Raw genomic sequence first — 14507 nt, forward strand, 5'->3', positions numbered from 1 at the left:
ATCTTTTGGGCTGTACCTCTGGGTATTACCAGCATCTTGCTGCCTACCCAGTATCATAACATATTGCATCAGACTATGGTCGGTCTCATATAAATGCCTGGTTTTGTTGATTCGCGAACCTTACAACAAAAAATGTCAGGCCACAAATGAACGCCTAGTACAGACAATTCTGTATATGCCACTAACTACACCAAAGCGAAGAGTATTTTTATAGCTTTTTAAAAATTTGTGTTATATGCTAAGAAATACAAAAACAAGAGATAGGGCTTTTATATATCACACCGAGGTACAGCTGTATTAACAAAGCCACTGTAATAAACCTCTGATACTGAAATATCGAAAATACTGAATATACATTAGTGGTTAATAGTAAGAATTAGGATGCATTGCTCTTTCACCCCACCCTAATGCTCTGGCTAAAAAGGTATGTACTTTAAACCATAGTCTAAATTAGTTAGACACCGCGACCAACAGGAACCAAGCAATTTAGTAACCCCTCTGGCCCTTAGTAGCGCCCTCGCTGCACTCAGGACACTACAGCCTTGGGCCATCGGGGTTATTAAATTGTCTAGTTCCCTTGATCTCGGTGTCTAATTATTATATAAGCTAACCATCACAGCTCAACCCTTCTGTGGTTCACGTTGACAGCAGTGAGTAGAGAATTTTCATTTATCAAGTGAACTGGGATAAAGCGGCTCAGTGGTGAAGTATTTGGGTGTTCAGTATGGTTCAAATGCTGGTGAGTTCTTTTTTGGTATTTTTCATGCACTTTTTAAAACCCCACGGTGACTGTTTTATTAGAGTATCTTGACCCCACAATTTACAATTGTTTTTGCCTTGTAAGTGCATATGTAAAAAGTCAGCATTGGTAGTAGTACACTACAGCTATTTTAATTGGCTTTGGATTGGTGGGTATTTTTCTGTATTGGTAGAGTACAATATTATGTGATCATCATTGTATCTGCAGATAGTAAGAAATTAGTGTAAAAAACAAGCCTCAAAGCCAGTTTATGGTTGGCTTTGGGATATTTGAAATACAAAAAGAAATGAAATTCATGTAAAAACATCAAAACTGGATAAAAGGATGCGGCCTTCAAAAGCCTGGGTGAAACAGTTGTGAAATCAAAGGCGGCAACCATGAAAGGGCTGCAATGATATAAATACCGATAATGGATAGGTGCATTGTTAAAATCAACATCATTGTAGCCATTTCGTGGTCGTCACCTTTGATTTCACAACTTTTTTCACCCAGCAACAAACAATAATTAGGGTGACAATTGCTAAACACTTACCTCTTAAAAAGGCCAGCATTGTTTAGCCACACAAGTAAATCTTGAAGTCTACAAATTAACAATGAAAAAATATCATCACACTATATAATCACTACATATATATAATTAGCTACACACACCCACATGCACGTATGCACAACACACTTTTGCTTGTCTGGAGATCATCATCCCTCCTGAGATCACCATCTCCACCCCCAACCCTCCATGGAAGGTACACCACCAGCGAGGGGACACTGAATAACCCAATTGAATTTAGACTAGGAGAGAGGACTCACCTATCCAGGGGACTGTAAGTTATAGTTATATCCCGGTACGAGGGTGATATCATTGTTATTACACGAGTCCGAGGCAGAGCCGAGGACGAGTGTAATAACAATGATATCATCCGAGTATACGGGATATAACTATTTTATATCCCAGTGCGCGGGAGTGCGCAGAAGTTTACGGATAGTAAATTAAGTTCCGGTTTGAGTTCCTGTCACTGTGCTCAAGATTTCGTCCGAATTGTGTGGAGATTCTACTTCGTAGCCACAAGAGACCTTACATACTGCCTACAAACTGTAGCGAAGGGTGGTGTTATGAAGCAGCGGTTCCAGGTACGATTCGCCTTCGTCAGAAGTTGGTATGGTGGTGTCGCGTGGTGTGCAAGAGAAAAATAAAGACCAACAAGTGGCTACCATAGTCCGAGATAGAACGATGAAGCTAGAGAAAGTTAGTTCTTCACCATAGTGACCATTGGGAGTGATTGCTGGAGCAAAAATCGTAACGGACTATTCTTGACATTTGTTAAACTATCACATTGGTAACTTGTAGTGTTATTGTGTAAAGGATTAACAGTTTTCTTGTAAGATTTAGCTAGTTTTAAGTGCTGTATTGGTGTTTTGTATCAATATTTCCTTATTTGGCTCTTTGTTCCATTGGTAAACAATGCCATTCGCGGTTATTATGATGTCACGAAAGGGACTGAGTGGCTCCGCAACAGGGTGATAAGTTAGTTATCACTGGGTGATAACTAATATATCGTACAGTAGCAGCGCCGCTCTGTCTAGCTGTATGGTAGTTATAACACTTTGATACTCCCATGCACTGGGATGTAAATAACTTTATACAAGTTATTGAAATTTAGGCCAGATGGGAGGACCCCCAGGAGGGTGGACAGGTTATAGATAATTGCAGGGGCCTGAGTCAGAGGTGTGGTCCACCTCATGCAAAGCATGGTGTATGCATGATGCAAACCAGCATGCAAGAGAGTCTGCCTGGTCTCGATCCACAGTTAGGGATACTGCCATTAACCACATCGCTTACAAATGATGTCTGCCAGCATTAACACATGCACATACACACACGGGCGTCGCGCACAAACACTCACCTAGTGGCAGGTGGATGATAACAACTTATCAAATTTATTGCCATCTCCTTAGACAATAAGTAACCATTTTTCCGCTTCATCTCCTGGACAACCCAGAATGCTCTATATATGGAAATATAAATGGAAATTAAATAGTGCTACATGTATATGAGAAGTGAAAACCTTACAGAATGAACTCTAAGGTATACAAGTAGAAGGAAAAAATTCCTAATCAGACTGAAAATTCCTTCTACTTGGTTTGTTTACTTTGTATAACATATTATTATGACTACCACCAAAAGGAAGAATTACACCAGGTATGCTATTAAATTAATTTCACATCTGAACGCTTGCCCCAACTACCAATTATTACTGAAAACCTTAGTGCCATTATGCTTCGCTTTCAGCAATGTTCAGCCAAAGAACAATATGTGAAGGACCTCTGCAATCAATCCAGTCACAACAGAAAACTCAGACAATTCCTGTTATGTAGGAAAACCATCAAGCTGTACTATCACAAATTGACACCTTTTGCTGTCAGCAAAGGTAAATGGGACACAAAGGAGGACACAGGTAAGTCCACGGAGCATGCATTGAATGTACTGTGGTATACCAAAAAGTACCAGTTAGGCTAAAGCGACATCTAACAGTAAGCCCATAGCCCTTGTGGTTGTCAAGTTATGCTTGTCTGAAGGCATCAGGTAGGTAGTCAGTAAAACATTCTGCTAAATAAAAATAATAATATAATTTCGTAGCAACTTATTGGAAGCATTTTTGGCCGCCCTATATCTCACCAATACTGCCAAGGCACCACAAAGGTATTGTGAGGCTTTGGGGTGATATATTTGGCCAGAAAAGCCCAAACCTTCATGATCCCTAATGTATAGTACTATTATACCATATAATTTGCTTAGTAAAGTCTTCAAAACAACCAATTAGACAAAACTTTTAACAAATTTAGACAGTACTTACTGAGTGTTGCAATTATTGTTGGAAAAAAACTTCAGTGTCAAAACAAAGTATTCCCGAGGACAGCGTTTCAGGTACAACATCCTGCCAAATGTTCCCTCAGCAATTTTGATGATGTTGGGTAGGATCACATGCGGAGATGAGGCTTCCTTTATACACGTCTGAATTATTGTCTCTAAGATGGCTGCAGGTACAGGAGGGTTTGACCTGATGTAATGCCAAGCTGTTTCTACATAAAGAGAAAGGGAGCTATTAAAGAACTAGCATAGCATACATAACACAGGCAGTTATTTTAATATACCTATATATGTATGCATGTGTTGTACACACACTCACACAATGGCATATCTGAGGAGTGCACAGGAGACCCTCTCAAACTAATATATGATTAATATATACATACCCTAACATGGCAGTCGTATTAGGGGAAATTACTGATTATTATTGTAATCCTTATTGGCACTTAATTTCATATAGCAGAATCTTTTGGTGTGCATGTGTTCCAGGGAAGAACTAGCTTTTTTTCAGCTATGTAATTTCCAGTTGTAATAGAACTCATGTACAGTGACCCACAGCTACAAGATGTTGGAAAACTTCAAGTCTGAAATTAAATGGAACTTGTTGTTTACACAACAACCCGTACACAATGTAGAAGTAGAAATGGCTCAGTAGTAACCAGTGATTGGTCTACGTGTATGGAGCTGAAGTTGGATGGAGCCAAACTTAACTTATTGATTTTGGTAACAGCAGTGGTAAGGCCACTTTACATACTTTCTCATAGTTACACAAAGGAAAACACAGCTGTAGATGTTGTTTACCCTCTGGTATAAAAAAGGTCTCTATAGACCAACAATTTCAAAGTGTCGTCCACAACAGCATTGATACCAGGTGGGGTCACCCGTTTTACATCACATATCAATTAGTTGGACAATACCAAAGTGTATAAACACATTACTAGTATTTTTTTTTTAATTGTAAATTTAAGGGGTCTACGCAACAAAAAGTAGTGAAATAAGAGATGAATAATGGTATTACAGCATAGCTCAGTGGGAAAGTCCCTACTTTGACACATTATCTATAACAATTATTTTACTCAATGCCAAAGTAGGGACTTTAGTTTGTTTAGTTTTTTGTTGTAGCACAGCTAGCTACAATGTAACTGTTCTATTAGAATATCATACATGACTGTTGTATTAGAGTGACTGTTGTATTAGAGAGTCAGCTGAGGTCATCTTGTTTACTGTTAAGTAAACAGTTAGATTGTTAAGAGGTGTGGTCTCCATATTCTATCGCTATTAGTCCACCTAGATCTTTAATTGATGGGCGTGGTCACAAACCTATCGTGAACGGGATCCCAATTGCAAACTTGCACATATCTAGTCTTACAGTAGTGCCAGGACTGAAGCACTTCTGAAATCCAGCTCTGAAATAATTCTGTGGCGCCTATATAATTATGTTGCTGAAAGAAAGTGTTGATATGGAAAATTAACACCTCGATATGGTTTCGTTGGATGAAGAAGACAAGCAACCTGATTGAAGATAAAAGAAAGGACAAGGTGCAGAGAGCCTACACTCGTCGGAACCCCAAAAGGCATACTCCACTGGTGTTTGTTATTGTGGCGTAAAATGGTGGCCATGCTCTGCTTCGTTTGGCCTCTAGCCTTGCGACTGTGGTCAGTGAGTGAGGTAGTGAGACTAAAATAATTATTTGAGTTTTGGAAATTTCTAAAAATTCTATATCTGGCCACCTGTAAGTGTTTTGTTATATTTAATGCTGTTCTATATATTATATGGACTAGTACTATTCTGTAAAGGTGATTTTGTCATGTAAAATATCTCTAGGATGATTTTTAAAGGCAGAATTTTAGGCGGCGTGCAAAATTTTCAGGGTGATCCCTACTTAAAAGCTACTACCATACCATTTGATAATCAGATCCCGATGCAACCCAGCTTTTTAATGAGCCACATCCACTTATTGGGATGACCATAGATGCAGCCACACCCAATTATCGGTGGTATTGCAGTCTGTAGGTATGCATGAATCCATGCGTATAGCTGCCTAGAAAGCCGCGCCCACCAATCAGTTGTACGAGACATGGTCTAGTCTTGCATCAGGCTAGCTTTAACATCGCATACTGTTTGTAATTACGATGTTAGGTATGCACAAAGCCACACCCACTTGCAGTAAACGTATCTTGCTATCTGCAAGCTTACGTGGAACTGCACTCACTGTCTAATTACTTACTTAGTTTTTATATATCTACCCTTGTACTTAACGCACTTGTTGAGCACTCAAATATCGCATGCCTCAGTTTTAATTAATCCGAGCCACATTCAGGTCAAATCTGAGTCTGACACAGATTACTATCTGGGTCAGCAGTAGTGACCTAGTTTCAACGCTATTCCACACCTGAGGGTTAACCACTGGTCTATCTGCTATTAGTACATCTTTTCTCTACATCTGTGCAGTGCCAGACCCCCCCTCCTACTATAGTGATCATCTAAAGTCAGTAGTTAACCAAACAGTGCTTTATTGCAAACACAGATATAATCAGCAATCAATAAGTAGAATAAGCCCAAGGGTGTAGCCAGGGGGGGTTCAGACAAACCCCCTTTTGGAGAAAGAATTTTTTTAAATTAAAAATCACCAAATCTTATAGTCCTGGAGCTATCCAGTAGCTACTTGCCAACTGGCGCTCCTCTGTACTACTCTTGAGGGTCACATTGCATTGATGCTGAACCATTGCAAATCATATCTATTGCATCACATGATCAATTGCACATGTGATGTATGGTTGAAATGGCGAAGGATGATTGGTTAGTTTTGTCTTGAGAAATTACAAGGCAGCAGCTACGATAAACTTGAGTGGTTGTGTTCTACATGTGTCAGGTTAGCACAAACTGTGGATAGTTGATGTATATTTACCTGAATGGTTTATTTATTTGTCATATTGCTGCCACGTGATGCTTCGAATATATTGGAGCACAAGCGAAGTGACCATCAACAGGAAGACCGGCCGAGGATAATGTATACCTGGAAGAAAGTATTGCCAACAAGTGTGGAGGACTCCTGTGTGCTAGGAAATTGAAGTCAGCTGTCAGTACGTTGTCTGGAAGTGAAGATTACTTAGTAGTACAATAGGTTTATAGTTTCCATAAATAGCAGTGTGTAGGTTTTAGTTAGTTAGATGCACAAACAGCACCTTTTTAAGGACCCATTTTGTGTATGCATATTTTCGTTCAAACATGGTCTAGGGGAAGTACCTAGGCCTTCCCCTAAAGTTATCCCACTTCGAATCCAAACCCCCTTCAAAAAAACCTGGCTACACCTACCAGCAGTACACAGTTTTGATAAGTAAGGACGACTCCATTTATATATGCCTACAGACAGTAACACACATTCCTGATATGTGGGCGTGGCTCTATGTAAGCCAAATACCATCAGTACAATTGAACTCAATTTTTACGTAAATCACATGTGATAAAGCAGATAAGATCCAGACAAAGTGTGACCCAGATAATTTGGACGACCCAACCCACTTTCATCCCTGAAACAGACTTCTCTAAAATTTGCCAACCTGACATTATAACAACAAACACTTCAGGTTGGTCCAGAGACATTTGTCTCTGGACTACCAATTACATGACAATACACACTCTATATTGTTATTATTACATAGCTCACTACAAACCAACAGAAAGGTGACTTGATCCACTCAATAACTTGCAAACTGACCCGCTGCTATTTCAGTAGCTATCAAAGGAACAAGGGTGGAGCTTAAGAGATCACAGTGTATCTGTTTGGTTCATGTCATAATCTACAGGTGTGGCCAAATGTACTGGGCCAACTCCCCTTCAATTAGTAACTGTTGCACATAAACCACAGGCCTACTGTAGTCAGACATAGCTACAGGCTAATTGAAATGGCTAATAGCCATATTTGACTCTTTCCCATAAAACTGTTCTCTCACTTGTGACTATGATCCTTGCCTCACACAATGGTAATCAGTGTTATCAAGAGTAAATAATAGAGTCTATTATATACTCTTGGTGTTATATAGCCACGGCTCCTCTTTTTGTGCCTCCATCTAAGCAAAGCTGTCCGTCTCCCTATTTCAATATCAATATATACACCTTCACTATTTGGACTTGGCATGGTACCAAACTCTGAATATAAATGTTCAGTAATCTCCAGACATAGGGGCTGTATTTATCACACACATTCATTCACTTACCAACATTGTGGACTATCAGTTGTTCCAATTCATCAAAGAAACCATCACTGTTCCACCACCTCTGTTGGGGGGTAATATGCAATTAATTGATGCAAATCCTTCACATACAGCAACACATGTTAATTACGGACAGACGGACACACCAATTAACAGCTAACATGAATGAATTACATACAATAACCATGCTCACCTCAGGGTTCCTCACATGTAGAAATTTACAACTCCGCTTTGAAGCACAACATCCCGTCTTCCAGTATTTGAAGCAAACACCCTTAGGTGGCTCACTGTGAGGAGGTACAAGCTGCAGAAGCCTAGGAGTGTGTTGCTCTCTTCTAGGAGGCCATGACGGAGTAGAGACCGAATTCCTACTATTGGTATCTCTAGTCTCCTCTTGTAATTGAACACTGTTCAGTTCTTCCTCCATGTCGCGTGGGAATGGGGATGGCATAGATACCTACAATATGCAACACAGGAAGTCACTGGAAACGTGTGCTTGTTACGTAATTCCGACAGCTGCATCACGTTTTCCGTTTTCGCTTGACGACTGCTGCAAAGATTGCGCAAACGTCCGTACACGCATGCGTACGGGAATGCGGAATTTTTTTGTGGTGATTGTGCCAGGTCGATCAGTGATCAGTCCCGGGGCTCGATCAGTCCGATTGAAAGGATTCAGTCGTTTAAGATGCCGTTTCGCCGTTTAACAGTTTACACAAAGCGACTAAACAGCAGTCTACACGGGAAAAGATATGATGCCATCGTTGTTGGAGGAGGTCAGTACACTTCCCACCCCCGTACAGCGCAGAGACCTTTAGTTAGCTAGTCCATAGATTGTAGATAATGATATACAACGATTAGAAATCACTGTGACAGACCTTATAAAACTTCTAATACACATTGCTGCACCCCCTGTGAGACTGAGATGTACATTTTGTTCAACTTGCCTTCTGCTCAAAGCGTTTCTGTACTTCAGAGTGCTATGTAGGCTTCATCTAGCCAAGTATTAATGTACTATATTCACCTATACGTACACTCTACGCACACACTACACATATTCTAACTTACCAGAAAAAACCAGGCACATCACGTCCAGCACACAGTAGCTATTTATGCATTACTATGTAATGTACACATATTTGTTCTGTAGGACACAATGGCTTGGTGGCTGTAAGTTACCAACTGGAGTATCTCATCTTAATTACTACAAACGTCATAGGCTGCTTATCTTGCAAAAGCTGGTAAAAATGTTGTTGTTATTGAACGAAGGCCTGTCCTTGGTGGAGCTGCAGTCACAGAAGAAATCGTACCAGGCTTTAAGTTCTCTCGCTGCTCCTATGTACTCAGCTTACTACGACCTTACATTATAAAGGACCTTGAACTGAAGGTAACTAAAGTTTTGTTGTGTATACAGGTAGATCTAATAGCAGCTTAAATTGTTTTGCTTTTCATATATACATGGCATGGAATTATTATTCATTGCAGAAACATGGACTGAAAGTATACCTGAGGAATCCCACTTCATACACTCCTGTGTTGTCAACTAACAAGTCACTAGCTTTATGGCATGAACGCTATAAAACTCAACAAGAAATTGCCAAGTTTTCTACACAAGATGCTGAGGTCAGCAGTAACAGGAGCTCATGAAGCACTCGAAAGATGCTTATGAGCTGCTGGTAAATACGTACCATTCAGTGAAGTTGGAATTTACTATTCACATGTGACTATGTGTGTAAATTACATAATGTGTGAAATTTCATATCACAATTGGAAATGACATATATCTAGAATAAGAAAGAAACTGAGAGTTGTTTAATAAATGATTTTTGTAGTTGTTAATCGTAAAATTAAATAACTCATCCACATTTACTATTGGTTGATGCCACTTTGTGTTTGTATGTTAGTTCTGTCCATCCAAACATGGTAGAAACACTAATTGGACAGGTGGATGTGGTGAAAAATATTATTATTTGTGACCAAGTGTGGGATAATATGGCATGTGGGCTCAAAAGTTTGTGGTTTGTAAAATATATATATTATAAGTATGTTGTACCTTGTGTATGAAACTTGCATGCCTTTAAGGAGACTTTGATCTTCAAGATTTTTTCATCAGGTTGTAATGCAAACTGACAGCTTAAGTGTCCTTTACGGTAACAATGTGTCTTATCACAACAGGCATACCCAATATATGAAGACTGGATAGGCAGACTAACTAAAGCCATTTATCCACTGATAGACAATGAACCTCCAGATATTCAACAGCTTCTCAACAGGAAATGGACCAATATCACTGGCAAAATGAAACAACTTGTACCTCCATTAACTAGTGGTATGTGTATAGTCCATCATTGTGTGGTTTGCCATATACATTTTCAGTAGAGTTTGTTATCCTAACCTAGTAATAATAAAGAAACTATTCAATAGAGTATTTTCAACTGGTGTACAGAATTGGTGTATGTTCTATTAGGGTAATTGAACAGTGAGATTAAGAATTGTACACTGATTTTCATCAAACTATCACAGTACTGTTAGGATCATGGTAGTCCCGTGTTGGCGGTCTCACTTGTGCTTGGAACAATGGTTATGTTGTCATCTAGCCCTTCCATATGCATCTGCTGTTCCGTATCTGTTTTCAGAGTTAGACAGGGGAATAAGTGGGTTAAAAGAGACATGTATATTATGTTCAAACAAATAAGGAATGATTTTAGTATGTAAATGTGTTATGGTTGTTGTGTGTGAAAGAAAAGATTTTACACTCAGCGATAAAACTGTTTGTCTGGGTGGAAGTGTATATGACTGACAACACTTAGTTTATATAGATAATCAGCCTGGAGTGTGTGCACTTCCAGATTATGTCTATTACAGTTTGGACTTTGGGGAAAGAATTTCCTAGTTTCTTTGAACTAGTATCAGCACCAGCCTCAAAGATAAGTTCTTTCAGCTGATAACCATGCAACTGATGTCGGTATGTTAATATCACATTGTTGACAGATGGTTTGTCTCAGAGCCATTACGAGCCACATTAGCTACTGATGCCATTATTGGAGCTGTAACCAGTCCTAGATTGCCAGGAAGTGGGTAAGGAAAGTACATATTGCATTTCAGATGCATACTTGTGTGTGTATGTATGTCATAATACAGACAAATTCTGTGGTTTATAATTTAGTAATATACATACTTTTATCGCAATTCCTGGACTGTTAATAAAACAGTCATGCAAAATTTTGTAACAGAATGTTCAGTCATTATTGTTAATTATATATTGTATCATCATGTAGTTATGTATTGCTACATCATGTGATGGGAGAGACAGAAGGACGTCGTCACTCATGGAGTTACGTAGAGGGTGGAATGGGAGGAGTGTCTTCGGCTATAGCTGCTTCAGCTAAATCACATGGTGCAGAGATTGTGACAGGAATGGTAAGTGATGTATGCTATTCTCTAGTAGCATGTACATATCAGTACTTGAGTATGTATAAGAGCATGTACAGTTTATATTTGAAAGTACTTGGCACTTACAGTTCCATGCCTGTCTCTTTAGTCTCTGACACCATTTGATATAATTTTGTATAACAAGCTTCAATACAACAGAATATAAATGTTATGTGAGGCATGCAGGGAGCAATTTTGTGTTGGCTGTAAACTGGAGTACAGGTAATGTACTAAAACATTTTGTTCTGCTCTGCACAATAGTTGATTCATTTTTATCATTTCAGCCAGTCAATGAGATATTAGTAGAAGATGGGTCAGTGGTTGGAGTAAAACTAGAAGATGACAGTGAAGTGAGATCTTCGATTGTACTCTCCAATGCTACACCACACATTACATATATGGAACTACTACGAAAAGCTAAAGTTAGTTATTTTTCCAGCAGTATGACAATATATATATCAGTTAAAATTGTAAATGATAGGACAGCTTTACAGAGGATTTTATCAAACAGCTAAACTCTTATGATTACTCTTCTCAAGTTACGAAAATCAATGGTTAGTGTGTGACCTCTAAAACAAGGTGTACTTTAATACTTGTTGGTGTATAGTGGCACTATCAGGTCTACCCAGCTTTAAGGCTGACCCCAGTGGTTCATCTCCCTTACCTCATCATCAAGCTACCATACATATTAACACCTGCAACACGGACCTTATCCACAAAGCTTATGAAGAAGCTCAAATGGGCCACTGGTCTTCAAGGTATGATTCAAGTTAGAGTTTTTACTGATGTCATCTGTGTTAGACCTATGATAGAGATGTGTATTCCATCTGTATTGGACCCCACACTGGCTCCTAAGGGTAATCACGTAGCTACAATATTCACCCAGTACACTCCATACACCTTAAATACTGGCCCCTGGACTGAACAAGATAGGGAAGCATATGCTAATACTGGTTAGTGGACAATGAAATGTCCTACTAGTAACTACATATTTACATACAGTATTTGACTGGATCGAAGAATATGCTCCTGGATTTCGTAAACTAATTATTGACAAGGAAGTTCTTACCCCTCAGGACTTGGAGAGAATATTTGGGCTTACTGGAGGGGTAAGCTAATATACTCTATATGGTTTACCATTTAGCTAGTTTACTTTTAGAACATATTTCATGGAGCGATGTCTTTGGACCAATTATACTTGGCTAGACCCACATACACTGCATCCTGTTACCGTGGGCAACTGAAAGGAATGTATTTGTGTGGGAGTGGTAGTCACCCAGGTAATCTTGTGATGTTATATAACAAGGATCATGTGATCTCTTGAAGGTGGAGGTGTGATGGGAGCTTGTGGCCACCATGCAGCGCAAATGGTTCTCAATGACATGAAGTAAAATCAATTTCCACTGAATTACATATAAATACACATACACATTATGGAGGGATATATAAATGGACATCTGTTATACATTTATAATTGTGTGTTTATAATCCTTAACATGAGGTATAAGCTCTGATAATGTCGGTGATAGGAGCTCTACACACTGGACACTTCAGGTTCTGTCCCTTCAGCTCCAGACCACATGTGATGCACACACACATGTGACCACAACGGTAGATCACTGAGTCAATGTTGCGGTGTAGACAAATGATACATTGACCTGAAGCAATGGGAGGTGTGGGCTGTCCTGCAGTGGCCACAGTAGATGTGGCTCCAACCACTATAATTTAAAAATAATAAATGTTTAAGTTTTTTGGTTGTATTATTCTTGCTTACCATTCACTGGTGCTGAAGTGAAATTGGCTGCTTGAACATGAGCGGTTTGTATATTACAAGCTGCTACCATTGCAGCTGCTACTTCCTGCCTGATGGCTCTCTGGATATCCATCTGCAGGTCAAAACTAATTCTCATCATCTGCTTCATTTCCCTTAGCTGGTTCTTCATCTGTTCTATGTCACTGCGTAATTCACTGTAGGTTTCTGGCTGTTCATGGTAGGAACTGCGAGTCTCTCTTGCCTCACGACTATATGTGTTTCTGCGGTGCAGTGACTGCAAGACATTGTCCACTCCTTGGCCAGAACTGACTCTATCAGCTCTCTCCTATACAGAAACAAAATGTTGAACTTATAACAGCTGTGATGGTACAAGTCAATTAATCACTACATTGTGTGTTATATATGCAAATTGCCACATCATTTTTCATACCTGGATGTGAAGCTCTAAGACTCCTCGCAGCTCTCCAGATAGAGTTGAAGTTACCAGCTGCCTCTGTACCAGGTTGGAGATTTCAGATACCAGCTCATCCCGTTGCTCTGGTTCCATTCTGTTTAGAGCTGGGCTGGCTCTCAGCTGGGTGAGAATTTGGCTCTGATCACGATAAGGCATCCTATAGTGTCGCCTTTGTTGCTGTTGATCACGAGATGATATGGAGCTTCTGGGAAGAGAAGGACTGGACTCAGAGTTCCTAAGCCTTGGTGGTGCTGCTGCTTCACTATCAGCAAACTGGACACGTCTTCTTGGCCGTCTCTGTGAGCGACGTTGATGCTCGTTCTCCTTATGCTCAATTACCTCCTTAAGCACTTGCTCAAGGTGTTCCTTTTCAACTTCATTTTGAAGAAACCCAGTCACTCTATGTTGCTCCAGCAACCTACTCACTTCATGCAGGACCTCTTCAGACATGGTCGAGTCAGATTCCTGTCGGGTCAGCTCCGCTGCTTGCTCGAACTTCTTTGCGAGCTTTCTCTTCTTCTTGCTGGCTGACTTAGCAAGTCGTGTATCCTTTTGACGTGCAAGTATCTCCAGCATCTTTTTGGTAGTCTCTTTTGTCTTTGTCACTGGCATGTCATGTTTCATCTTCCTCAGCTCGTACATGATCTCGCTACATCATCATAATTTATAATTTAGCTGCTAAAATACCTCGCGTTATTCTTACCTCCTGTTTCTAGCTAGAAGTGGCTCGATGTTGATTTCGCTTGGCTGCGGCTTCTCCACGGGGCTAGGTTTAGCGGTCGCCACGAGCTCAGGTTCCATGTTTTCTCCATCAACGGGACCGACGTTGGTATTTTCTGCCATCATTAAGCACAGTGTCTCTTCCTATAGCTATTTGTAGTCTGGAATGTACTTTTATAGGAGATACACAGAGTCAACCATGATTGAGCAACTATATTGCTAAAAATAGCACAGTGCATTACGTATGATTCTAAATTTAAAACAATTGTTTTCAATAAGCGGGTCTTAC

At 39.8% G+C, this 14507-nt stretch overlaps 3 protein-coding genes across 3 annotated transcripts in view; 1 reads left to right on the forward strand and 2 right to left on the reverse strand.

Annotated features, from left to right (window-relative positions):
• The window catches only part of LOC136236594 (uncharacterized), a 30654-nt gene extending 22045 nt beyond the window's left edge, over nt 1–8609 (reverse strand). Inside the window, exons 1-5 of the mRNA XM_066026810.1 lie at nt 8035–8609; nt 7845–7905; nt 3613–3838; nt 2662–2763; nt 1293–1340 (exon numbers count right to left, since the gene is read on the reverse strand). Coding sequence (XP_065882882.1) covers nt 1293–1340; nt 2662–2763; nt 3613–3838; nt 7845–7905; nt 8035–8292 — 695 coding nt within the window. The 5' untranslated portion in view covers nt 8293–8609. The remainder of the gene's footprint in view (nt 1–1292; nt 1341–2661; nt 2764–3612; nt 3839–7844; nt 7906–8034) is intronic.
• Nucleotides 8415–12770, forward strand: LOC136236616 (pyridine nucleotide-disulfide oxidoreductase domain-containing protein 2-like). The gene is made up of 15 exons (XM_066026841.1): nt 8415–8614; nt 8989–9008; nt 9058–9225; nt 9324–9461; nt 10014–10167; nt 10704–10765; nt 10819–10916; nt 11117–11258; nt 11555–11692; nt 11752–11824; nt 11878–12028; nt 12072–12223; nt 12273–12379; nt 12430–12550; nt 12597–12770. The coding sequence occupies exons 1-15, from the start codon at nt 8527–8529 to the stop codon at nt 12659–12661; spliced, it is 1677 nt and encodes a 558-aa protein (XP_065882913.1). The 5' UTR covers nt 8415–8526; the 3' UTR covers nt 12662–12770.
• Nucleotides 12654–14390, reverse strand: LOC136236630 (E3 ubiquitin-protein ligase LRSAM1-like). Its single transcript, XM_066026854.1, has 4 exons — nt 14202–14390; nt 13475–14147; nt 13045–13369; nt 12654–12988 (listed from the first exon to the last, which is right to left on the reverse strand). The coding sequence occupies exons 1-4, from the start codon at nt 14342–14344 to the stop codon at nt 12762–12764; spliced, it is 1368 nt and encodes a 455-aa protein (XP_065882926.1). The 5' UTR covers nt 14345–14390; the 3' UTR covers nt 12654–12761.
• Between the last annotated feature and the right edge of the window lie 117 nt (nt 14391–14507).

The sequence above is a fragment of the Dysidea avara genome, chromosome 10 (assembly GCF_963678975.1).
Source record: "Dysidea avara chromosome 10, odDysAvar1.4, whole genome shotgun sequence".
Classification (NCBI taxonomy): Eukaryota; Metazoa; Porifera; class Demospongiae; order Dictyoceratida; family Dysideidae; genus Dysidea; species Dysidea avara.